The following is a 27,805-nucleotide window of genomic DNA, read 5'->3' on the forward strand; positions in this document are numbered from 1 at the left end:
TTAAGTTTTTTTGTGTGCCATCTTTCAGATTTAATGAATATTGTTGTGTGGATGTGGTGTGTGATTCACCACGACTCTGGCTGAAGTGATTGTGTTATCAGTGTTTGGTTTGGTGAAGTGTGTGTGTGTGTGTGTGTTTGTATGAGAGAAAGTTTGTATATGTCTCTCTCTCTGTGTGTGTGTTTCCTTTGGCTCTGTGCTGTTTGCAGTGGTTTATTCAGATAATCACGACTCATTTAACAGAGACTCGTTGTTTAAACGGATCACGATACACTTTCTGTCAGTCAGTCAGGAAAGGAAGGTTTTCTCTAGAAACCATACAAGATGCAAGATTGTTTGTTTGTTTTCAGATCTCTGTGTGTTGATCTGTTGTTGCAGGATTCATTGTAGCAGTATGACATCATTTCCTCTCTGGCGTGTGCACACATTACATACACACGCGAGTATGTGCTGCAGAACACGTCTGTGTCTGTGTCTCATCATGTTTGATCGGACGCTCCGGTCTCAGCACAGACTGTGAATGAGGAACCGAACTGAAGCGTCCAGGTTGGACAGAGATCTGAGTCCACACACTCACTTTATATGCTGCCAGAGACATATTTAGCTAATGATGTTTCCATTTTCATTGCCTTACAAGGCTCTTAAAAATAAGTCTGAGTAGATGAAAATAAGCCGCGCTGATAATGAATCCAGCAGCAGAAATAGAGCGACCCGGTGCCTTTTTAAAGAAGGAACTGAATGCTGGTGTGAGTAAAAATATCCTGCAGGATTCAGACGGATTCACACTCGCTGGTCTTTCTGAAGTGAGTTAAATAAAGCAGGACGAGGCTTCGGGCCGATGGCACAATGTCAGGTCAACTCACATCTATTTACAGTGTTTCAGAACAGCTGATGTTCATGTGTATAAAACCTTATTATCTTTGTTTTAGTGTTACATTCATCCAACTAAAGCTGTAAAGTTACATTTAAATTTTGCTGTACAGTATATTTCACTTTATATGAATGTGCTTGCAGGATACATTTGGACACACATAATATAGGTGTGTAATGTTTTATTCATTATTCGTTAATTAATTCGAGTCATTAGTTTGTTATTTGATGGTGTGAAGCAGAGGATATTATTTTTCACCAAAACTGAACTTTAAACTAAAACAATTACAAATCATTGTCGTTATATGAAATATAAGAACATTTTAAAAATATGAACATATTTTTAGCTAGCTGGCAAAATATAATTTCTAATTTTCTTTAAGTTTAACTTGATGAACTAAAATAAAACTAAAGCTGAAATAAAAACGAATAAGAACTATAGTTCATAGAATCTTTTTAACAAACAACAGTCTTTAACTGAAATTATTACTAATGTCCTTCTGCATTCTTGACACACTATTTTCATATTTAATACTGTGAAGCTGCTTTGACACAATCTGAGTTGTTAAAAGCACTAGATAAATAAAGGTGACCTGACTTTAATAACAATGACAAAAAAAGAAAAAAAAAGCTAAGATTAAAATGGAATGAAAAAATATAATACAATTTGAAAAAAATAAATGTAACTAACTTAAAACTACATTTAAACCTTAATTTTTAACCTTAATAATGAACTTGGTTGTGCAAGGTGCTAGGTATTTATTTTTTTAATCAAGTTGAATTTGACCTAACTTGTAAAAGCTGAAGTGGTTCTTGTTTGGATGTGTTGAACACAGTGGTGCTGACAGGATCTGGTGTCTGTGTTCACTCATCTTCTGTGAGGGAACGAATCAAACACTGCAGACGTGTTTACAGATGTGTGTCAGTGACTGTGAGCTCATTCGGCCCCGGGGCCTTCAGCGCATGATGTAATGTGATTACATATCTGTGATAGAGCGCTCAAAACCACACAAACATACACACACAACACCCACTAATCTCATACAACACACACCCACTAAAGACACACCCACACACACACACACACACACACACACACACATGCTGTGGGTTTTTTATGTATCGTGTGTTTCTCTGGAAAGAGCGAATGCCTTGTAAGGAGCAGCGCTGGGCCGCAGAGGAATCTTCTGGAGTTTCCACAGATCTTCAGGAGATGCATCCATCATGTTGGTGTTTGCTTTAGTCTCGCTGCTCTTCTGACGCACGCTTCCTGAGAAATTCATCAACATGAAGTTAATGCTTAGAAGAAGACAGAAGAATAACCATGTTCTGTCCCCACTGGCAGGTGGTTGTTCTTCACGCTGATGGATCTGGCATCATTGAGCATCTCCAGTGTTTCTTCATCATGTGTTCAGATGTCTGACAGTGTCAGGGTAGCATTTGACTCTGCATTATGTTAACTTCTACAACACCAGTAATTAGTGCTGTCAAAATTAGCGCGTTAACGCATTCGATTAATTTGAAATATTTAACGCGTTAAAAAAAAATAACGCAATTAACGCGGTTGCAGTTTTTTTTATTTCCAGTTGTGGCCTATGTGTGTTCAACGTATATGGATAAGACCAAGGAAGGACTTTTAGACGGAAAGTTTCAGTATAAAACTCTGCCGGATTACTCTTCAGTCTGCCACAAGAAACAGCAGCGTTAAAATCGTGAACTCAAATGTCATTGTTTAAAAAAAAAAAAACAATGACTGTAACAGTGCGTAAATCAGACCTTTCTGTAACGCTAACGTTAATAAGCTTAAACGAAAATAAGGAAATAATTGTGTAGCGGAGTATTTTTTGTACACAGTGCCGCGAACTGTCAATCACTCCTGTACGCGTGCATCACTGTCCTCCTCAGCTGCAGCAACTTGCGCTCTCTCTCTTCATCAAGCTTTAAAACAAAAAGGGGACAAAAAGATCATTTTGTCTTTGTGCATAGGCTATAGATTAATTAGATAAATGAATATCTAAATTTGTGCCTTGCCGTCTACGGTATTTTTTTAGAACTTAGAAAAAAGATGCTGCAGCCAATGAACAGCCAGCGGGGGCTACAGGACGACTCAACCTCCGCAGACAGTTTTTAATGTTTATCAGACAATAAATACTCAAGATTTTGCTTTAGTATAACTCACAACGAGTTTCACACACCTTCACCGGCCACGTTGAGTTGTTGACACTTAACAGTGGGAAAAGCGACACATGCGCTATTCACTTGTATAACTTAAGGGTGAATGGGTAATGTAGTTTCTGCTCTGGGTGGGATGAATTAGGAAGCTTGCATTGTGAAGGGCGCTCTGAAAATCGGCAGTGCAGGTAAAAGATTAAAACCTCTATTAAAACAGATGTCCAAATGAGCGTACCGGTACGCTACAAGCACGTTCTGGGCGCACGGAGAGGTGGCGGTACGCTCAAGAGCTATATTTGAAAGTGGCGCCGGTGCGTACCGGCTCACTTAAAGCACTGGCAATGACTATACTTTGGAATTTTTTTGCAGTCCACTTAGAATTCAACATGGAAATCATTTTTGTTTTTTATTGGCATTGATTGTTTTGAAATTCATATGGTACTTACATGCCTGTGTTTTTATTTCTGTAATAAATATGGCTTTCAAACCAACAGTTAATTTGGAGGATATTGATGGTTTATTGCAGGTATGTTGTAGGTACATGAGAAAATCTGTGTTACAAGTTAAACAAAAATTCCAATAAACAATCATATTTTGAATTTAAATAGTTTCTTTGTCTTGAGTTTACATTAATTATTTACATTTTACATTTACATATCCAAAAAGTTCCAGTCTTTTAATTGCGATTAATCGCGATTAATCGCGATTAATTTTAAAAAATTGTGCGATTAATTAGTTAATTTTTTTTAATCAATTGACAGCACTACCAGTAATATAGCCTTTGCTTCTGATCAATAATCAGTGATCGGCTGAGTCTCCAGCAGTCATGTTCTGGTGGATGGCTGTAGTTTGTGAGTTTATCTTTCCATGTGATCGCTGGATCTTCACAGACAAACAGACAATGTACAAAATCACACCGTCACAGAGTTTTACAGGCTTACAAGGTGTCTTGGAAGCTCCTGTAGAAATGTAATTAGAATCATCTGGAGGAGTTCAGCTCTAAACCCAAAGCACTGACACACATCGGCCTCACATCAGCGTCTCATCTCTCTTTCAGATTTCTCTGTTATGATTAACGAAGCTTCTGTTCTTCACGTGTCAGACGAGCACACATGATGTCACTGAGGGTCTGTTGGTATAATTATCATGAAGCTGTCTGCTGTTTTTGAGCTGAAGAGTTGCATTTATCAGATTAGAGCCGGATGATGATGTAAGTTATTTCTTGTGACCATAAATAATCAAGCAGTTGAGATTTACTATGTAGTGTACAACCCCAGTTCCAGAGAAGATGGGACATTTAAAAATCAAGAATCTGTGATCTGACCCAACTTTTTTTCGAGGGTATAGGAGCCGTCAAAAACAAAAAGTGTTCATATTTACAAAATACATTTACGTTGGTCTGTGAAAACTTTACAGATGAAACTTTATTTGCATTTGCAGGATCAGATAAGAGTGTTTGAAGATCAAATATAAAGAGTTTAACAGTTATGAAGTTACAATGTTAATTAATAAAACCAATTATACAGATTGAGTGTGTGTGTGTGTGTGTGTGCGTCTCTCCTCAGTCACTTTGAAATCACATTCCTCAGTAAAACATCATGACATATTCATGAAAGAACTCACACTTGCCTCTGCTGAGAGATAATTGTTTTCAGATACTCACACACACACACACACACACACACACACTGTAATCAGTGATGTCATCAGATTGTCCATTGCTTTAAGTGGGCCGGATCGCGAATCATTTGAATCAGTTCGGGAGTTCAAAGCGGGTTCGCGAATCATTTGAGTCAGTTTGGGGATCGCGAATCATTTGAATCAGTTCGAGAGGTCGGAGTGGGATCGCGAATCATTTGAATCAGTTCGGGAGTTCAAAGCGGGTTCGCGAATCATTTGAGTCACTTTGGGGATCGCGAATCATTTGAATCAGTTCGAGAGGTCGGAGTGGGATCGCGAATCATTTGAGTCAGTTCGGGAGTTCAAAGCGAGTTCGCGAATCATTTGAGTCAGTTCGGGAGTTCAAAGCGAGTTCGCGAATCATTTGAGTCAGTTCGGGAGTTCGTAGCGGGTTCGCGAATCATTTGAATCAGTTCGAGAGGTCGGAGTGGGATCGCGAATCATTTGAGTCAGTTCGGGAGATCGTAGCGGGTTCGCGAATCATTTGAGTCAGTTCGGGAGATCGTAGCGGGTTCGCGAATCATTTGAGTCAGTTCGGGAGATCGTAGCGGGTTCGCGAATCATTTGAGTCAGTTCGGGAGTTCGTAGCGGGTTCGCGAATCATTTGAGTCATTTTGGGGATCCAAATCATTTGAATCAGTTCGGGAGTTCGTAGCGGTTCGCGAATCATTTGAGTCAGTTCGGGAGGTCGGAGTGGGATCGCGAATCATTTGAGTCAGTTCGGGAGATCGTAGCGGGTTCGCGAATCATTTGAGTCAGTTCGGGAGATCGTAGCGGGTTCGCGAATCATTTGAGTCAGTTCGGGAGATCGTAGCGGGTTCGCGAATCATTTGAGTCAGTTCGGGAGTTCGTAGCGGGTTCGCGAATCATTTGAGTCATTTTGGGGATCCAAATCATTTGAATCAGTTCGGGAGTTCGTAGCGGTTCGCGAATCATTTGAATCAGTTCGGAAGTTTGAATGCAGTAATGCAGTAGCTCTTTCTAAGGGTATTTTTTCAAAATCTTTTTGCACATTTTATTTATGTTCAGTAGTTTTTTCTAGCTCAAGCAAATCCACAAACTAATAAAAGGATTTATTATTAAGGTCGCCTGTTGACTGCTGTATATAAAACCCCTTCAATATAGTTGGTGTTACCTCAGGGGATGAGGAGAGTCATCAAAAAAAAAAAAAAAAAAAAAAAAAAAATACAGAAAAGAAAAAATTGGCTATAATGGAGTACCGGCACCTCTTTTGGGCCACTTAAAGCACTGAGATTGTCTGAATGTTACTGGAGATCTGCATCTTCGGCAAACAAAAGACAAATGAACAAGACAAACAGATGAGTTGACATCCATTATTCATTATAACACAGAGTGAGACGGTTTGGGGTTTTCTGTCTGTAAGGAAACTCGTGTTCTGCTCATCAGCTGAAGGCCAGAGGACATGATGTCATGTGTTCATTACCCATGAGTCCTGCAGAGCTGAACCTGAGAGCCAATCAGAACCAGGCAGCCTGAGGTCAAAGGTCACGTGTGTGTGTTGTGTGTGTATTTATCTGGGAATGTCCTGTGTGATGTCTAGTGTCCAGTGTAAGTTTGATGTTAGTGGGGTATGTGTTTGTAATTATAATGAACTCTAATCTATTTTAAAAAGATAGAATCTTTGACCAGATCCGATCAGACGGATCCGTTCACTGTGGATTCAGTTCCTCCGTTCCAGCTGTAAACAAACATTTGTGTTTCAGATTAAAAACTGAACAACACTGTACTGGAACGACAGTCAAAACAGCCAGCGGTGATAACACACACACACACACACTCCTGCGCAGTGAGATCATCAGCTCATATGGGTTCAGTTATGATGTCATTCTTCTCAGGTAATCAGCTGCAGGACACGAGAACCATATAAACATCTGGCTGTTTCTTTACACACACACACACACACACACACACACACACACACACGGTCAGAGGCTCAGGCCATCTCATGTGCTCCAGAAATGATAAACTTGGTTACTTGAGCCTGTTTGACTTTCCTCACGTTTTGATTGATTACGTCTCAGTGCTGGTATTACAAAACCACCAGTGTTTATGTGCGTTTTACTTGTTAACTGCAGCGGTGTCTATTTTTCATGGTGAACAGCACATTTTGGTTGTACAGATGTTTAGAGAAACCTCAGTATCTCATTCTTGTCTCTATGTAGTGATTTGTTTGTCAGGTCAAGCTAAATGTGTTTGTAATGCAGTTCATATGCTTTCAAAGTCATGCTGTTATGTCTCTAAGTGCTTTATCAGAGCGCCGTTATACATGAAATATAAGAATGGTATAAATGATCTCATGATAACTAGCTATTTTGTACTTATTTTGTGTAGCAGATATATCAGTGCACACATCTGAGCATTCAGTGTAAGTAAACGGAAATAGCATCCGTTGTTCAATTGAAGGTCTATAGCATTTTTACAAAACAGATGGTGAATTTACATTTCATGCTGATATCATATGAATATTAGTCACTTGTGTTCTAATCAAGAATCAAGATTAAGGTATTCTCAAAAAGTCTCAAAAGTTCTCAACAGTCAGTTGATTTTAATGAATGTACTGTAAGTTGAGTATAAGTTGTGATTTTTCACATTTAGTCAGTAGTCATTTGAGTGACGGTGTTGGTGTGTGGTTAGTAAACGTATCAGTACAGAGACTGGACTCATTTGAGAAAGCATTGCTATGTGGTGACGCCTGGTCTTACTGTGATTGGAAGTTAATCAGCTGTTGGTAAAGAGTTTAAACAGGAAGCTGCTAGAAAGTGACTTGATGGTGTTTAATGTTTGTGAGATGAAAGGTTTGTTTCACTGAAGCTTCATCTGGAGATGTTGCATAAATCCAGCTCTCCTGACAGCAGATGTGAGCGTTGCGTCATCGTTCGCTGATCTTACACACATGTGGCTCACACACTCTCTCTCAGACACTCTGATTGTGATTCTAAATTAAGGAATCTGTGTTGTTTGTGTGGAGGAATGAGGATGTTACACAAGCAGTGGACAATGTGTTTGTGTTGCCCTGAAACCATGAGCTGAGGCCATCAGATGACTTCCAGATGAGAGTGTGAGTAAGAGTGAGTGTGTGTGTGTGTGTGTGTGCGAGAGTGTGGAACAAAAGTGTGCGCAAGAGAGTGTGAGTGCGTAAGTGTGCGAGACAGTCCGAGTGTGTGAGAGATTCTGAGTGTGTAATTGTGCAAGAGAGTTCGAGTGTGTGTGAGAGAGTGAGAGTGTAAAAGAGTGTGAGTGCTTATGTGTGCAAAAGAGTCTGAGTGTGTGTGTGCCAGTGTGTAAGTGTGTGCAAGAGTCAGATTGTTTGAGGGTGCAAGAGTAGTATGTGACCCAAGTATGGTGACCCATATTCAGAATTCATGCTCTTCATTGTGTGAGAGAGTCTGAATGTGTGAGTGTGCGAGAAAGTAAGAGTGTTTAAGTGTTAGAGAGAATGTGTGAGAGAGCGTGCATGCATAAGTGTGCACAAGAGGCCGAGTGTGCAAGTGTTTAAGTGTGTGAGAGTGTGTGAGGGCATAAGTGTGCAAGAGAATGTGAGCACGCAAGTGTAGTGTGCATAAGTGTGCAAGAGTGTATGAGACTTAGTGCATGTGTGTAAGTGTGAGTGTGAGACATAGATAAATGAAACCAAAGTGATAAGTGTGTGTGTTTGTGTGTACTGGTATTCCCTGCATTATAGGAACCAAATGTCCCTACAAGGTCCTCATGAGGAAACAAGCTTATAAATCACAGAATGAAGTGTTTTGAGAATCTAATGCCTGTAGTTTCGTGTGAGGGGTAGGTTTAGGTGTAGGGTGGAAAATACAGTTTGTACAGTAAAAAAACAATTACACCTATGGAATGAACCCACAATGATAGGAATACTAGTGTGTGTGTGTGAGTGTGTGTGTGTGTGTGTGTGTTCTTGAAGATATGGTTTATGAGGACACAAATGTGTATAATGACATGGGTATTACATCATAAACATAGTTTGCTAGGTCACTTACGAGCTGCCCATGTTCTTCTGAGATTCACTTCATGTCTGGATTCAGATTCAGAAAGATCAAGTTGACTCGTTACAGACAGAAGGTTAAAAGTCCATGAGTTAATTGATGATTTAAAGAAATTTAATATTGACGCTCTTTTATTTCTTTCAAATAGTGTTAAAATTTGCACTTTCTGTATTTTCAAAACATTAAAACAATGTAGAAAACATCTTAAGATCAACTAATCAGCAGAAATACGATTTAAACAATATAAAATGATAGAACAGTATAGATTATATGCAGTTGTCCATTAAAAGTAACACTTTACAGTAAGGTGTCATTAGTTAAGATTAATGCCTTAGTTAACATGATCTAACAATGTATTTTTACATTATTTATAAAACTCTGATGATGTTTATATTTTTGGTTAAATTATAAACTGTCCATGTTCCTTTTAGTTAACAGTGCATTGAATAAACTCAACAGATACATTGGATCTCAAAAATGCATTAGTAAGTGTTAAAATTAACGTTAACTGCATGAGTATTTTTAATTGATTGCGTTAACTAAGGAAACCTTACTATAAAGTGCTAGCAAGAATTATGAAACAAAACTTATGTAACAACTAATTAACTGAACATTTTGGCTACATTTGATCTCTGTCTGTCACGCACGCACACACACACACACACACACACACACACACACACACACACACACACACGGATGTTTCTCTGTGTTTTATAAATGTTAGTACATTTTTCTCCCTTTGGGTGAATTAATGACTTCAAGTGAGGAAAACCAGAAGGAAATGTAATCCAAAGAAAGTTTCTCATCTCACACACACATGCGCTGCCTTCCAGAGAACTGACATACAGACTACAGATATTTAACACATTAATCACACACTCTGCCCTGTAACACACACACACACACACATGCATGAGCTCATTGCTGTGAGAGGCTCCATATAAGGGCGTGCTGATGATGTCATGCTCTCATAGGCGTCTTCAGTCCGTCTCATTGTTGAGTTTCAGAGCATGGAATGTTCAGATCACTGACACACTGAACACCAGCAGCAGCGGCTCAGCAGCACTGACCAGGTACAACACACACACACACACACACGCATGCACAAACTGCGTGTAGATGGTCTTTGATATCAAATTGATAATTTAAGAAAATTTAACTTTAAATGAGCTAGTGGATTCAAAATGTTCAAATCTGATGTTGTTTAAAGTCGACATGAGCAGCTCTGAGTGAGTGTTGGGATGATTATGATCGTTCAGTCCATTGTTTCATGTCTTTATAAAGTTATAAAGGTGTTCACATGTTGGCAGAATCACTGCATGTTCCTCCATCCTGCAGATGATGGAGATGTTTGGTCTTAATTTCATGCTAGTCAATAGTAAATGAATAAAATGAGCAGGTTTTGGAAAAGGACAAGGTTATAATTGTTAGATGAATATGTTCCAGTTACGTTCTGTCATTCGCGTCAGTCCTGTTATTAACTCGGCTTACATACAGTTATTATCTCCAGCACAGTTACTGTCCAGTGCAAGTATCTGCTGTTTCTAGAAAAGTCATTTCTGAACTTCACTGTGTACACTTTTTAAGTGTTTTTGTAAACTGCTTAGTCCTTTAATGCATGTTTAGTTTGCTGTTTCTGAGTATTAAACACTGTACGAGCAGATCCGTGTCTGATCTGCTGCACTCTGCTGGACACGAGTCTTTTGTCCTATAATGCTTTAAAGACGATTACTAAAAAGCTGTTTAATGATTGGCATTTAAAGGCAAAAATTCTGTTTGGTGAGAGCTCCGTGGCATTCGTTTTTATGCATTTTCACGTATATCACAGAAATGCACAAATGCCACGACACACAAAACATTCATAATGTTCAAAACCGAAATCTAGTCGAGTGTTTTGCATGTTCTCTCAGATCATCTTGAGATTTCACACACCCTTATTACTGACGTTTAAATCCTTCTCGCAGGCTTTTCCAAGACTTTTTTTCCATGGCATAGGTTTTTCCTCACTTTTCTCTGTAAAAAAATCTGGGCTCTTGGGAGTGAGTCCAAGTCGATCGGGCGGTCCAAGGTTAAAACTGGGAAGGGAAGGAGCTTTTCTCTTTAATGGATGCTTCCTGATTTCCTGAGCTACTTTTAGGCCGTCATACGCTCACGCTGCTGCATTCTGATGTGCTCAGGATCCCTTTTGCTTTCCAATCAGCGCCATGTCTTCATATCGATCACATAGTTGTCTGTACACGGTTTAATCCAGAATCTGTGTTAGAGGATTGAATAAATGAGAGTCCCAGAGCAAATGTGTTTACGTGATGACAGAAAACGTGTCATTTCCACCTGGGAGGCTGCTGGGAATCATAGCTTGTGTCTCATTTCACATATTTCTACTACAGTAAAGGTATATACTTTCAGTACACATGCATACTTTGAAATGCACTGGAAATAGTATAGTATCCAGGCATGTTTAGAATACTGTTTTCAGTGTGCTTTATTTTTAGAGCACACTGGCTGTGATCTCGCACACTGTTTAGGGTGGTTAATATGTAAAATGTGATGCAGTGATTGCATAAACCTATCATGGTGTTGAATCACAAAGAAATGTAGCATAAGGTCGGAGTTTGAGGTTGTTCAGATTGCTAAAAATAAAATAAAAAAACAAGGGTTTGGGAGTATGATTTTTGGATCACTACAAAATTTGTGAGCAATTAGTACAACAGAGTTTCAGTTTTACACACTTCAGCTTTTTTTGGGCCATTTTCTTCTGTTAATGGAGAACCACAAATGCTTAATGAAGTCCCAGTGCAAGAGGAACACCACAGATATTGCTTTAGGACTGCCGGCTGAATGCTTTATCAATGTTGTGTAAACCAGTGCTGTAATCTCATCAAACACTGGTGCTTTGGTTCATGTTTAGTACGACACTGCACTGTAATTATAATACTGTATTTTTAGAATACAATTTCATTTAAATTTGATCTCTCTTATTTTATTTTCATCTTCTGAATATTTTCCATTACCTTTCAATGGCTGAAGCCACGTATGAGTGACACACACATGGAAGCATGCAGACACACTTCTGTATGAGGTGGTTTCATACGCCTCGTAGCGCTGACATCATCCTTGTCCACTGCTGGTTAGGAGCCTCTGAAAGAGGTTTTGTTTACATAGCCAGTAATGGTCTTTGGAGGAGGGGGAATTCCTTAAAATATAAAACCACTGAGGGAAGGTGGTGGTGTTCATGGGTGTGGGGGGAGAGACAGAGGAACCCCCTTATTAAGAGACTTTTTCCATTTCCACTCTAATGTGCCTTATATTAATGTCCTGTAGTCCAAACACCGTCCACCGCTGGCAGCATTTGGGAGCAGGGAAACTCATGCCAGCCACCATGACCCCACTTTCTGCCTCAATTTGTACCTCTGGAACACACACTGCCCCACTTTTAGTCAACGGGTTTTAATTTCCTCCATATTTCCTCATATGGCATGCACAAACATGGACATGAAGGTCCCCAGTTGAATAGCAGTCTAGTTAACTTTCACTTTAAGCCTAAATGTTTCTAAAGTCTATGCAAAAAAATTGTCATGTTTTGAGAATTCCCAGGTCTCAAATTAACAGTATTTCCAAATGTTCTTATCTCTTTCCAGACTGAAACAGCTCATTGATCAGGAAAAGGCATACCAGGAGAGAAAAGAGGAAGAGAACAATAAAAAAGTCACAAATCTGAAGGACGAGCTGACCAAGCTAAAGTCTTTTGCCCTGCTAGTGGTTGACGAACAGCAGCGGCTAGCAAAGCAGCTGACCCAACAAACAACGAAGGTCCAGGAACTCCAGAATACTGCCACTCAAGCCCAAGAGGAGCTGAGCTCCACCCAAACCCGGCTGCAAGAAGAGGAGAACAAAGTCCTTCGCTTGGAGGAGGAGCTGCGCAACCAGGCCTGCCATTTCCACCAAGAACTGGAAGCCATGACTGCCAAACTGACCAGTGAAGATGCCCAGAACAGACAGCTGCGGCAGAAGCTCTCCGCCCTCAGCCGACAGCTAGATGAGCTGGAAGAAACCAACAAGACCCTGCACAGAGCGGAGGAAGAACTGCAGGAGCTGCGGGATAAAATGAGCCGAGGGGAGTGCGGTAACTCCAGCCTAGTATCAGAGGTGGAGGAGTTGAGGAAACGAGTGCTTGAAATGGAGGGAAAGGATGAAGAGTTGATCAAGATGGAGGACATGTGCAGGGACCTCAACAGAAAGCTGGAGAAGGAGTCAAACCAGAGCCGTAGCTTGAAAGCAGAGGTGGACAAGTTGAATCACAGAATCATGGACCTTGAAAAGCTAGAAGACGCCTTTGGGAAGAGTAAGCAGGAGTGCAATTCACTGAAAAGCAACCTAGAGAAAGAGCGGACCATGACTAAACACATGTCCAATGAACTAGATGTGCTGAGAGTCAGAATCAAAGAGCTTGAAGCTACCGAGGTTCATTTGGAGAAGATGGAGCTGTCGCTGAAAGAGGATCTGACAAAACTGAAAACACTGACTGTCATGCTGGTGGATGAGAGAAAAGCCATGGCCGAAAAGTTAAAGCTGATGGAGGACAAAGTGCAAAACAGCACTGGCAAACTGCAGGCAGAACAAGACAAAGTCAACACTGTCACTGAAAAACTGATCGAAGAGAGCAAGAGAGCTCTGCGGTCAAAGGCCGAACTGGAGGAGAAGATGTGTTTTGCCACTAGAGAGAGGGACGAGCTCAAAACTAAGCTGAAAGTGGAAGAAGAGAAAAACAGTGACCTTCAGTCCAAGGTCAGCATGATGAAAAAGCGGCTTCAGTCACTGGAAGCAGTGGAAAGAGAATTATTGAAGAACAAGGCCAAAGAGGAGCTCACAAAGAGCCCCGTTCCTTACCATTACCAACAAGAAGACAACAAAGTGAAAGATTTGACCCAGGAAGTGGAACGCCTCAGGAGGAAGTTAAAGGAGGTGAAGGTGGTTGAGGGTGATCTATTGAAAACTGAAGATGAGTTTGAATCCCTGGAAAAGAGATATTCCAATGAAAAGGAACGAGCAAAAGCCTTGATGGAGGAGCTGGAGATCTCCAGGAAGGAACTGTCCAAGTTCCAGTTGGCTGAGAAAGAGGAATCCAACCAAGAGCATATACTGTATAAACGTCTGAAAGAGGAAGAGGCCAAATCCAGCCATCTTACTAGAGAGGTCGAAGCCCTCAAAGAGAAGATCCATGAGTACATGGGCACAGAGGAATCCATCTGCCGCTTGAACACAGACCACACGACCCTACAGAGAAAACTCACCCAGCAAGAGGTCAGGAACAAAGAACTGGCCAGAGAGATGGAGACCCTTACACGAGAACTCGAGAGATACCGCCGCTTCAGTAAGAGTCTAAGGCCGGGCATGAACGGAAGACGTTTCTCAGATCTCCAAGTCTCCACAAAGGAGGTGCAGACGGACCCAACAGACAGCCTATCCCCAAATTACAAGAACCTTGTACCATTGGAACGTGCCATGGTCAACGGAAAGTTATATGTGGAGAGTGATCCGGAGGATGAGGTTAATTACAATGAGATCAACCTCACAAAATGCACTCCTTCACACATGAACAATGTCAACAATCTTAACAACAACATGAGAAGAGTCAGAGGCCCTTTTCTTAAGACTAGAGAAATCCAGCATCCAATAAATGGCATGACACAACCGAGACAGAACGGTAATCATGTTCAACAGGGAGACCTGTTCCTTGCACACAGTCCTGGACAACCCCTCCATATCAAAGTGACCCCTGACCACGGGCACAACATGGCAACTCTTGAGATCACGAGTCCCACCACAGAGAACGCCCAGTCCTATACAAGCACAGCGGTCATCCCGACAAGCGGCGCCCCTCCAAAACAGCGCATTACGATCCTCCAGAACTCACCAATCTCACCTTCCAACAAGCCCAAGGGTTCTCCTCCTCCTCCAGAGAGTCCATGCACCCCAGGCACGCCTGATCGCTCCATGTCGCCGCTCACCATGGCAGCCTATTCACAAACTCTAGCTTCGGAGTCCTGCGGATCGGTGACCCCGGACCGAGCCATGTCGCCCATTCAGATTGTGTCCGTTACCACCGGAAGCCCTGACCGGTTGGAGCCGATAGAGCTTGTGGGAGGTCATACGGTTTTCCGTGTGAGCCCGGAAAGGCAGAACAGCTGGCAACTGCAAAGGTCCAACAGCTCAGGTCCGAATGTCATTACCACTGACGACAATAAAATCCATATTCACTTAGGGAGCCCCTATATTCAAGCTGTAAACACCACAGCCAAATCCATCCCGTATTACTCCCTCGGGCCGGAGCAAAGGATCCCTGTGCTAACCAGTGGCACTCCAGCCAAAGGAAACAACAAAATCACAAGCAGCATCGTGATAAAGCCCACATCCAGTCCAATCTCACGACCCTCACAAATTACAGTAAGTAATATCTGTGACTGACCCAGACTTACTAGTGTTTGATTAGTGACCCTCCCCTGATCTCCTCAGTCTTCGACCCCTGGCACCATGATCCTCTCCAGACCCTCAGATCTGACCGCAGTAGCGGCTAACCAATGCAACTGTAGGGTCTGCTGTTGGTTTGATTCTGTTTTATTAATACTGAGATGTTTATGTGCATGAAATGTTAAATGAAAGCAGAGAAAACGACACATAACGAGAACACGAGCATTTGTGCTTTTTCACTTTACTTTGAGGTTAAGTGCACTTACTGTTTTTGCTAGATAGCAAATAATCCTGTACCATTAAAGTTCACTGATTGATGTACAATTGTATTTTTGGTTTATTTTCTATTTTCCACTCACATTTTATGTTGGGTTTGTGTTTTTTTTATTGTTAATAATTAAAATGAGAATGTAAAAAATGGCAGAATTTATATATTTTTTTAGATAGTTATATATGATAGAGATACACATGCACACCGGAGCAGGGAGATGTTTATGATTGCATGATTAAACAAAACAAAAACTGAACATTAAACATTTAACCACTAAATCAACCAAGTCCGTTCATAAAATGAGCAGAGTTGTGAGGGAAAACCTAACATCAGGTACGAATAGGTTGAGAACGTGTCTGCATGAGTTCAGTTCATTGTTTGATGTCATAGTTACTGGCCCAGTCCAAAACACCACCGTCATCCGCTCTCACTGAGAGAATCTACAGTCTTCTCTTATGATATCATGGAAATGCATGGCCGCTCGCCGCTGCATGAGATTTGACTCCAAAAAACAACAACATTAAAGCTCTGCAGTGCATAGAAAGTTAAAGCATTAACATGATGAGTTTGCATGCACTGGTCATAAAAGATGACACGTTTTTTTGGCAGTAGCATATTATCAAAGAAACACAGTAACATTACAGCATGGTATAGATACATTCCCTTTAATGAATCGGCTCACACACACACACACACACACACACACACACACACACAGTGAGCACTCGTGTACATGGACTATACCAAGCGTTAAATTGATTCAGGCTGGAATTTGTGCTGTCTGGAGTGTGTATCCTCTGGTTTTCTGGCTAAACAAACTGCTGTTCATGGAGGGCTTGGGAACAGCTGTGATTATGAAGCGAGACGATGTCTCATCAGCCCTGTTAGTGAATCACATTCACACACACACGCACTCGTTTAGCTTGAATCGATGCAGTATGTGCACTAGAGATGACGTGAACCTTGTTACCGAGATGGGACTGAAGGAATCATTGAGAGGTGCTTTTCATGTGATTCGATGATGTCTGATAATATATTTATACACTGACCTAACTAGCATGTACAATTAAAAGTTAAACCAGCGCAGGGGGATGCACTGGCCTTAGGTGAGTTTTCATCTGACAAGAGTGCAAAAGCCTTCAGAAACCACCAAACCTAAGCTTGCTAAGACCAATAAACCAGCTTAGGCTTTCGTTAATGTTTACGAAACTCAGACATCGTAACAGGCAAGCGTTAAACAATAAAACTATTCCTGCGAGTTCCTTCAGCAGAACTCTATTGTTTAGAGGCAGTTCCCTCTGAAGCCCAAACAAAGCCTTGTTTAGTTTCTATGGTGACAGCAGCTGCAGCCGCTCGTCTCTGGAAGCTCCTGCTCGTACCACACTTTTAATTAGCGGTCATTATGTCATTACGTGCCCTCTGACTCGAGCCGCATGGGTTTCTGCTGTGTTACCCGAGCCCAGAGCACAGCGTGACCCACATTTGAACATTTTTCATGTGTGACGTAAACCTGCAGGCAGTTGGTTTGGTTTTGAAGGAGCTCGTTTAGAAAGTTCCCTGCAAACATCTCCAAATACACAGCAGAAGTCACTGCACTGATTCTGACACACTAGAACCAACCCAGCAAACAGGGGACCTTCTTGGAAAGTTCTGGCAAGGTGCCAAGTCTGAAAATTTCTGAATGTTAAAAAATAAATAAAACCTCACGTTGTGTCACTCTGAAACTTTCCTCCGTCATAAAACAATTCATTTACATTCAGTTTATGTGGCTCTAGAAAAACATCAAAGCATCAAACCGAGCCACTGACATTCTGAAGTGAACTTTGAATCGAATTTTGGTTTCTGTGTGTGACGAATTTTTAGGATGACAAATATGAAAAAACGCATACAAATATATCGGATTCAGTGTGCAAGGAGCCTTAAAGTTATGAACAAACATTCTTTCAGAAACATTAATTGAAACGTTTATTCAAAGTTGTCTGGTATTTAATAAAGTTCTTAAAACGTTAGCACAAAACATATGTATGTGTACTGTGTTAATCACGATTAATCGTTTAATGTTTAACTTAATGTTGCAACATAACCAAGAAAATTTTTTGTTTTTACACACTTTCACAAAACGACATGTTTTGAATGTTCACTAAATGTGAACGTTAGCCAAACATTCTCAGAACACATTTTTTGTTTACTGTAGAGAAATGCATTTGCAGAAGTGCAGGTGACATGCTTTCTTCTGCACTGACATCACTCTCTGGCTGAGTGTTTGTGCTGATTGTGAGGGAATTAGATTCGTCACACAAACCCCAGGAGACACTCACAGATGACTGCAGAAACACTCTGTAGCTCACAAACATCTCACATCCACATGTTTCTCAAACACATTCATCATTCTCCTTCCACAGGCTCATGTCAGATGTTTCTCAGCTATAGCCAACTGGATTTTTCTTTATAGGTGAAAAGATGATGTGAAAAGCAAAGCAAAACATTTTCTGAAGTCTTCTTAGACAGAAATTTCAAGTGCATGTTGGTGAAAGAGCATGAAGCCTTGTGTGTCCATCAACTAGTGCTGTTCTGAGTTTGAGAGCGCCACCTTCTGGTCATCTCAGCACCACACACGTTTGACTCGCATTTGATTTGCTTGAAATAACGTTACATTTTTTATTTAGTCTTACAATTTGGTGAAATCGTATGATTTAGGTTCATGAACATTCATGCAAAGTGTTGACACAAAAATGTGTTTTCGAAAGGCCGTACACATTTTCTTATGACTTTTTTGTTACAGGTAAAATTATATATTGAAATACCAGTTAAACTGTTTATTTCTTCTTGAAATTTGGTGTATATATTTTATTTAAGGTCATGAATGTACATGCTAAGTTTAGACACATAGATGTATTTTAGAGAGGCTGTACAAATTTGGTCACAGAGATGGTTTTGTACGGTGGCCGAGAGAGCTCAACACGCTGCAACTTAACACATGCAAATATAAAAAACATCAGCAAGTAAAGAAAACGTCTTCATCAGTTTGACAACACAAGTGTTTCAAATCATCACAACACATGCATACAACGAAACGCGCTGCAAATACTTCACAACACATGCACATTAAGAAACAATTAATGAAGCATTGCAAATTTATTTTCATTAACCTTCAAATTATATTTAGTTGAGAATATTAAAGTTAGCCATCTTAAGTAATGTTTTACATTTAATCATGTAATTATTCAGCTTAATCCAAAAGATAAAGGAATCAATTTAAAAAACACCATGAAAAAATCCCCTCACCTTTCAGTTCACCAACAACTCCACTGACCAGTAGCTACCGCACGATAAGCAAACCCAAGCCCGGTCCGACACTTTTTGAGGTTTCCTCAAAGCATTTCCATTGTGGTCAGTGCTATTTGCAGCATGTGTTGTGATGATTTGCAACACTTGGGTTGTCAAACTGATGAAGATGTTTTCTTCATTTGCTGATGTTTTTTCAATTTGCATGTGTTTTCTTAAGTTGCAGTGTGTTGAGCTCTCTCGGCCACCGTAGTTTTGGGGTCTAAGAGACTCATTTGTCTTCAAGACTAAAGATTCAGAAATCCTTTATTGTAGCTAACAAAACACTAAAATATAAAACACGACTCAAAGGTTGCTGAAATTTGAGAGTCGTCTTCTGAATCATCCAAGGAAAATTTAGTTTTTTGTGTTTCACAGTCAAAACTGTCAAACAAAGGTTGCTTTTGGATATTAGTTTTTTGGATCTCAATTACTAGACTGTTATGGCACTGAAAAAAAATAGAAAGAATCCCAATTCTGCTTTATGTCTGTGCAGCTAGACAAAAGTAAAGATTTTTTATGTTTACGTAAGTCTTCAGTGTTGATTTTTGGCAAGTTGAATGGAAACCATGTGGATCAATTTGAGCACAAACACAGAAGAGTAACAGGAGGGTTTATCTATACAATCTGGCACACAATGGCATATTGTCCAGTGTTTATCTGACTGATATCTTTCTCTTTGGCTCCTGACAGATGCCTCTGGAATCATTCCGGCGTCCTGGACCCACCAGGATTCCCAAACCCAAAGGCTTCAGTGCAGCGAAAGGGTCAAACATCTCTGTGCAAACCCCACTGAACTCTGGGAAATGTGTGTCTAACAACCTGAACCTGATGAACCAGCCTACCAAATCATGATTGAAGCGTCCACAGCAGTTTGACCCATAGGAAAGACATTTATGTTTATTGTGTTTAATGTTGATCACTTCTGGTGCTGTGATGAGACTCTAGACTCAACGACACTGTTAAGAAACCCATCACTCATCTTTCAGTCTATGGTGCTCTTTCTTTTTTTCTTTTGACAAAATGTATCTATTGCACTCATTAAACTGAAAGTAATCTCTGTTATGGTTTGATTCAGTGTAGAGCAATCAATAATGCACGGACTTGTCATATGAAGTATTTTTGATGTATGAGATCTGGATGTTAATAAAATACTTTTTATATATTGCACGTCTGATTAAAACCCAATTATCGATCATCATTACATTAAATTAGTGATTAGCCGACAGACTTTTTAAATGGATGTAGAGATTTTAAATGAAATTAAACTCCAATGAAAGCCTTAAACTCACTGATTAGTCGATCCAGGGCTTCTACAGCACAGCACTGACGTCTAACCAATCAGAATCACGTCTCACAGCAGTGAACCAATCAGAGCGCAGTAAATGGAAGCCCCGCCCGTGCTGTAAAAGCTGTGGGCGGGGCCTGGTGATGAATGAGTGCAGATCGCGCGCCCTGCTCCAAACAGAAAGTTGCTCCGCTCTTCAGCAGTGTTTTTGGGCAGGGCCGTAGCTGGGGTTTGCTGCCCCGTGCAGGCTGTACCAAATTGTTTAATTTATATGTTCTAACTATTTATTTATTTGTGCTATTTGCACAATGTTTAAGTTGTGTCATGTTTGTAGGTATCCAGGTACAGAAAAAATAATGAAATGTAAACTAGCACTGCATAGTCTTCACTGTAAAAAATAAATTAACAGTCAAACCAAAATGTATTCAGACATATTCAACATTTCTTACATTATCACAAGTTTATAAAATGGTAATAAAATATGACAAGAACTCAGAGTTGAACTGTCAGAACAAATTCGTCTTGATAATATCAGAAAACTTTGATAAAAAAAGTGTGTAATGGATTACAATTAACCAAAACTTCACACAACTGTTAGTATGACAATATTTACTCAACTATCAATACTTTGTTGGCCAATTACCAAGCGTGATGAGTGGGGCGGGGCGAGAGATTTGGGAATGGAGCGAGGCCAGTGGAGTGATTGGGAAATGAGTGACACCTGTGACACTCACTGGTCTCGAGACCCACGGAGGAGCGACTACAGTGAAGGAGAGAGAGGACCAGGCCTGGGCTTTATTTCGTGTTTGGTTTTTATTTGTGTTTTGTCTTTAAAGTCTTTGATTGATTGTCCCCAGGTTCCAGCCTCCTTCTTCTCGTGATTATGGAGTTTTACATTATTACACCGGTGAGTGTCTCAGGTGTCTTCATTTCCAATCACTCTCCACCGGCCTTGTTCCGTTTCCCATGGTCCACTCTTCACACCAAGCAATGCTTAATTTTGTTCAGTCTGTACACTCTTACAAAAAAGGGTTAATTGGGGTTCTATAGGGTTCTTTACTCAACTGCAAAGAACCTTTTATGCTAAAAAGGTTCTATAATGACAAGAACCCTTTTGGCACAAAGGTTCTTTAGGTTATTATTCATTCATATATTACATTATTCTGCAACATTTTGTATTTGTAATTAAATTATTGTTTGTAGTAACCCAATATCACATTTTAATCATGCTGATTTTTGGAGAAAAACTGAAATGGCACTCTTCGTGTGATATTGATTAACTACATAAAATTATATAAATGTATACATTTTCTAACCCCCATATCTTGAATCTTGTGATCATTCGCATGCATTCATAAATGCATTTGAATTCACCGAATAATGCACACGCGCACTAGTATGACTTCATCATGTAACTTTACATTAGCCTAGATGCCTGCACTTTTTAGGCACGAATTGTTTAGTTTTTCAATATACTTGATACTGTTAAAAGGCACATCTTTAAAACAAAAAAAACATGCTATACGTAATTAGAACTAGCTGCTAAATTAGTTAAAAATGCCTATCCATATACAGCTATGATTCGCGAACCCCAAACTGACTCAAATCAGTGGTTTAAGTGTCCCAAAAGAGGTGCCTGTACTCTATGATAGGCAATATTTTTTTTATTTTTTTTTGATGACTCCCCTCATCCCCTGAGGTAACAACAACTATATTGAAGGGCTTTTATATACAGCAGTCAACAGGCGACTTTAATAATAAATCCTTTTATTAGTTTATGGATTTTCTTGAGCTAGAAAGAACTGAACATAAAAAATGCTGCCTGTCAGAGTGACTCAGTCGTTTTTTAGGATTGTAAATCTAGTAAAAGAAATGGACAAATACAAGCAGTGTGTGGACAGTGCACAGTAAAAGTGTACTGCGTGTGCGCAGCTTTCATAATACGATACATTTAATTAACTTTTTTTTTAAATTTTGTGCCCCGTCCAGCAGATGGCGCCCCAGGCGGCCGCAAGTGTCGCCTGTCGGTAAAGCCGGCCCTGGTTGCCATGGATACATGCACGTGCCCTAAAGTGACGTCATTCGGGCATGTGCTCATTTGATCGACAGCTGCTTGGATCCTATCTCCAGAGTGGCTATATTACTTTTTTATTAGAGCTCTATGTAGTATAGCAGTCTTAAATGCAATAACTAAAATAATTTATTTCCTAAATAACTTTTCTTGTCGGCTTGCCAACATTTTATACAATACAAGTTTATTTATATAGCACAAATAAACAGTTTAATACGTAAATTAAAATAATTAATTTATTTGTCTTACCCGTGTTATTTTTCACTTTCTTTTCTTCATGTTTTCCTTTTCATTCACTCTATAACATTCTAGTAGAGCTCCTGGGATGCAAACATATTTTCTTCATTCATGCATAAACCTAATTGTAGCTGTGTTCAATTATATTATTGAAAGGCATCATGATTTTGATGTTTAAATGCTGAAAACAGACTCCTGATTTAATGACATTTTTCATTACAGAAGTTACTCCTATTTTCTTTTTCCAGAAAATAAAGTTATTAATTTAACATTAACTTTATTTTACAATGTATTCAAAACTACATAGTAAAAAAAATATATCAATCTGCAAATCAAAACAATTGTTTTTTATTTTGCATCTGTTATTATTAGTGTTTTTTTTTTTTTTTTTTTTTTTTTTTTTAGGATTTTGTTTTCGGCAAAAATACCCTTTAAAATCCAATATGAGTTTATATTAGTTTGATTTTGTCAACTATCTTCGTGTGAGTTGTAAGGTGTCAGGTCCAGTGTTGGGAAGGTTACTTTGGAAATTACAAATTACCTTATTTAAAATGTAATATGTAGTGTCACTGTTTCAAGTGACTTTGAGTAATGTAACTGATTACATTTGATTACTTTTTGATTACTTTTCTAAATTTCTATTGTTTTCAAAATTTTATTATTTTGAATCATTTAAAGCAGGCAGGGTTAATGATACAGTGGTACTCAACACTGATTACTCTCAGATTTCAGAATCCTTCTTCACTTGAATTAAGATTGTAAAGTACAACCAACTCAAAATAGGACTTTAGCAGCTCTAAAAACATAAGTAAAACTTTGCAATCTTTTTTAGGTTAAATACAGATTTAAAATCATAAGATATAGTTTAATATAGTTTAGCTATGATACTGTTTTTGAAATCAAATCTTTGCATAGCTATGACAGGAAACATTGGCATCTAACAATGCCTTGGAAAAAAGGCAGTTAACCTTAAAATAAAATAAATAAATAATAATTTATGTAAACCAAAATAGGAAATAAAACAGTTATGGAATAAGCATGTGTCATATTCTGTGTCTTCAGCTCCGGAAACATTGGTGTCTCATATTTTATATGTATATGTGTGACAATATTCAAATGTAACTCCCTTTGTAATCATTAACAATATCATAATTAACTGTAATTTACAGTTTACATTACATTAACAGATTACAGCTACATTTATTTTGCAATTAAATACGTAATTTAGTTAAATGTAACTAGTTACTGCCCAACAATGGTCAGGTTTGATAAGTGCTTTAAGTGGCCCAAAAGAGTTGCCGGTACTCTATTATAGCCTATATATATAGTTTTTTTTTTTTTTTTTGATGACTCCCCTCATCCCCTGAGGTAACAACAACTATATTGAAGGGGTTTTATATACAGCAGTCAACAGACGACCTTATAAAAAATAATAAATCATTTTATTAGTTTGTGGATTTGCTTGAGCTAGAAAGAGATACTGAACATAAATAAAATGTGCAAAAGGATTTTGAAAATATAACCTGATGATATTATGATATTATGATGATGATATTATGATATTAGACTTCGTATAAAAGATAATGAATTTCAAACATTAACTAAACATATTTTTATTCAAAGATCAACCGTCTGTCATTACCCTTTAGTCTGCCACAAGAAACAACAATATTAAAATCATGAACTCAAATGTCATTGTAAAAAAAAAAACTATGACTGTTGTAACAGTGAGTAAATCAGACCTTTCTGTAACACTAACGCTAATGAGCTTAAACTTATTTTTTTGTAAACAGTGCCGCGAACTGTCAATCACTCCTGTGGGCGTGCATCACTGTCCTCCTCGCAGCTGCAGCAACTTGCGCTCTCTTCATCAAGCTTTTACAAAAAGTGTAAAAGTGAAGTGTGTATGTGTAGTAGGGCAGTCTAGGTACCGCCCTATTAAACGTGGTTTTCCACTGAATGACAGGTGTGACAGCTTATTGGCTGCTGCTCCGGGTGTATTTAAGGCGCAGTTTGTCACCTGGGTACGCATCGTACAATCATTGTGTGTGCGCGCAGCTCGCGGGAGGTATGTATCTTGCTGTTTGGCTAACGTTGCTGCTAGTGTCTGTGCACTATTTGAGTGTGTACATTGGTTTATAGCCAGGTTATGGTCACGATTGGTACGACGTTGCTGTTGGGTACCGGCTGTCCTTCACTCAAGTGTGTGCGTGCACTAGAACGCCTGCGTATTTGAAGTTCGCAGAGTACGGATAAAGCTGTGAGTAGCTGAACCTGTGTGTTTGACGATCTACTTCTGGGTATGTATATTTAGTCCTTTTGAGCATTATTGGGGTGGTGTCTTTATTTATTAACTTTTTTTTGTCCATTTTAGTGCCTCTGCTCGTGAGCACTTCGTTATTGTGGACTGCAGGGCAAATGCTCCTTAGACAGTGTCAAGACTGCACTGTTTTGTTCTGCTGCTATTTTTACGACTGTGACTGTATGTGATTATTACTTCCTGGATTTGTTTGTTTTGTTTTACACGCTCCTGCTGGTGGCTTAGGTGGAGGGTGGCTAGTCCGAGCTGTCATTTAAGGCAGGATGTACCCTTAACGGTGCCTGCTTCGTTTCATCAGTTGCCACCAGCAACGTGTTTGTTTGGTTTAATGTTGATTTGAGTTTCTTTTCTCTTTTTGCTGAAAGCTCCTTTCAGCTTTAAGTTTGTTAACTTGTGTTTTTTTGTATTTTCTGTGATTTAATTTGAAGTCTGCTGTTTTCAATTGTGTTGTTTGCTTTATTTATTTTTGGTTTTGTTCTCTTTAACAACTTGCTGCTTTATGGCATGTCTAGGTTCATGAGCTTTTGGTATGAACCTAGTTGAGTATTTCCATCTCTTTGACCCTTGTGGCCAGTGAATTGTCCATTGTTGTTCCCCTTCGTGGTGTGAACTTATTCTATTGCAAGTTGTTAGACTGAATGTGAGTTAAACTAATTGTGTTTTTTTTACATTTCCCTTTTTTTGTTTATTTCAGGAGTTGAAGGCCCCCAGTGAGGGAAGCTAGCTGTCTTGGCCCTGTGGTGGTGGTGTTTCTTTCACCGTGTTTTTGCCATTGATATTTGTGTCTCCCTCACTTAGTGTGTGGTGTGGCGTGAGTGTTTGTGTGGGGCGTATTTGGGTGAGTGGTGTGTCTTCGGGTACTCTCTGTTCAGCTAGCTGCCCTACTGGTAAACCTCAGCCGGAAAGTTTCTTGTTTCTTTTCTTTTTGTTTGGTTAATAGTTCTACATTTTAATTAATTATTGTGAAATAAAGGCATTGTTGTATTTATATCCACGTCTCTGGTGTTCAGTGGTAACGAACCTGTGTGCTATTTTGGGTATAAATTTCCCCGTTCACTGAAACGGGGTGGCGTAGTCTGCTCTAATTTTAATTGTATATCAGTGTCAGTTTTTGCCCTTCACCGCCCCGCCACACTTTGGCGTAGTCGGCAGGGTGTTCCACATTTGACCAAGACGTGGATGTACATACAGTTGTTTTTTTTTTTTGTTTTTTTTCTTTATTCTCCTGTTTGAGTATTGCAGGAGTGATTTCTCCTTTGTGAGGTGCGGCAGCAGAACAGCAGTGCACGTCTTGTATTAAACCCAGCCCTGATCGCGGGCCTATTTTCATCTTTCACTGGTAAGTGCTTCTGCAGTTAGAGTATGGAAGAGGAATTACAAGAATTAAGGGATATGATTGCCCAGTTAAGAGCAGACAATGAGAGGTTGCGTCAGGAGCGCATTTCTGTACCCCTAGGTCCCAGTGACTCCTCTGCTCCTGTTCCTGGGCCTTCCATTCCATCACAACCCAGTAATGTTGATGTTATTAGACCAGAACGATTTGTTTTTGTACCACGAGACCGAAAGTGCCCAAAATTTAATGGCAGGGTCGGGCTTAGTATTGAAGAGTGGGTTGAGGAGGCCCAGGCTTGTATGCGTGTCCGTTACCTTTCCGATACAGATAAGGCGTTTTATTTATTTGACCACTTAGAAGGGGAGGCAAGGGAAGAGATAAAGTACCGCCCAGAAGTAGAACGTAAAGACCCAGATCAAATTATTTCGGCTTTGCGGGAATTGTATGGTTGCTCGCAGTCGTATGTTTCTTTGCAGGAGGCCTTTTTCTCAAGAAAGCAGCAGGAGGGTGAGAGCCTGTTGGAGTTCTCCCTTGTCCTGATGGGTCTCCTTGAGCAAGTGAAACAACGATCACCTCATGGTATGCCAAATTCACATGTTTTACTACGGGACCAATTCGTTGAACATGTTTTTGATAGCGCCCTCCGTCGTGAATTAAAGCAGTTGATACGTCGTCAACCTACGTTAACTTTGCTGGAGGTGCGTAGCGAAGCCCTTAGATGGGAGCGGGAGGGTATGCCAGGAAGCACAAGGGCCCGAAGTCATTCTGTTCCATCAGCTCATGGGATTCAATATGGGGTGCAAGGGGACCCATTTGTTGGGGTGAGTAGGTCACCTGGGAATTCGGAGTTGGCCGAGTTGAGGGATATGCTTAAAGGCCAGCAAGCACAGTTGACTAAACTTACACAAAGTTTTGCCCGTTTGCAAGCTCCTCCGTTGCGGGGTCAATCTTCCCGTCAGGGACTAGTTATCTGTAGAAGGTGCCAAAAGCCTGGTCATTTTGCCAGAGATTGCGATGAGGAACGTGTCACTTCTCGCCCTCAGCTCCCCTCACACTCCATCCCGCTAAGAACTGGAGTTAGACAGCCTAGCCCATCAGCAACGTCGGAAAACTAGCCCCCACCGTGCTTCAGGGCCATAGCACGGGTGGGGAGGTAACTGGCTCAAACATCTTAAATATGTCGCATTTAATGTCGTCATGCCCACACCTTGATGTTTTAATTGGCGGAGTTCGAGTGCCCTCTCTGGTTGATACTGGTTCAATGGTAACTACAATTACTGAGAGTTGTTTTCGGAAACATTTCGAACCATGGGGGCAGGATCGACTTAAATCGTGCCAGTGGTTGCAGCTTAGAGCTGCTAATGGTCTTTCAATCCCCTATATTGGTTATATGGAATTGAGCATTGAATTGTGTGGTCAAGTGATTACAGGATGTGGTGTGCTTGTTGTACGGGATCCTCCTGGTGGCTTGTGTACAAGGGTCCCAGGTGTTCTGGGAATGAATGTTCTCAGTCGATGCTACCAGGGGCTTTTTGGACAGCATGGACCGGCCCTGTTTGATTCACTTTCAACCATAGATGTCCCAAATTCTGTTTTTCAGGCACTGCAATATTGCCGTCGAGTTGATAATCAGTCTCCTGTGGTACGTTCAGGAAGAGTTAGAGTGCGAGGGCGGAGACCATGTCGTATCCCAGGTGGCATGGTGAAGTTTGTGGCAGCAACTTGTTCCGAACAATATGTCAAGAGCACTGT

At 40.1% G+C, this 27,805-nt stretch overlaps 1 protein-coding gene across 3 annotated transcripts in view; it reads left to right on the forward strand.

Annotated features, from left to right (window-relative positions):
* Positions 1 to 19,974, forward strand: part of LOC127968534 (filamin A-interacting protein 1-like) — a 36,964-nt gene extending 16,990 nt beyond the window's left edge. For 2 of the 3 annotated variants that reach the window (XM_052569814.1, XM_052569813.1), the window contains 2 exons: positions 12,380 to 15,185; positions 19,498 to 19,974. In XM_052569814.1, coding sequence (XP_052425774.1) covers positions 12,380 to 15,185; positions 19,498 to 19,659 — 2,968 coding nt within the window. In that variant the 3' untranslated portion in view covers positions 19,660 to 19,974. Of the gene's footprint in view, positions 1 to 9,754; positions 9,815 to 12,379; positions 15,534 to 19,497 lie in introns of those variants that run through there. The other variant, XM_052569815.1, reaches the window with a different exon arrangement.
* Positions 19,975 to 27,805: the final 7,831 nt, after the last annotated feature.

This window comes from Carassius gibelio, chromosome B11 (genome assembly GCF_023724105.1).
Source record: "Carassius gibelio isolate Cgi1373 ecotype wild population from Czech Republic chromosome B11, carGib1.2-hapl.c, whole genome shotgun sequence".
NCBI lineage: Eukaryota > Metazoa > Chordata > Actinopteri > Cypriniformes > Cyprinidae > Carassius > Carassius gibelio.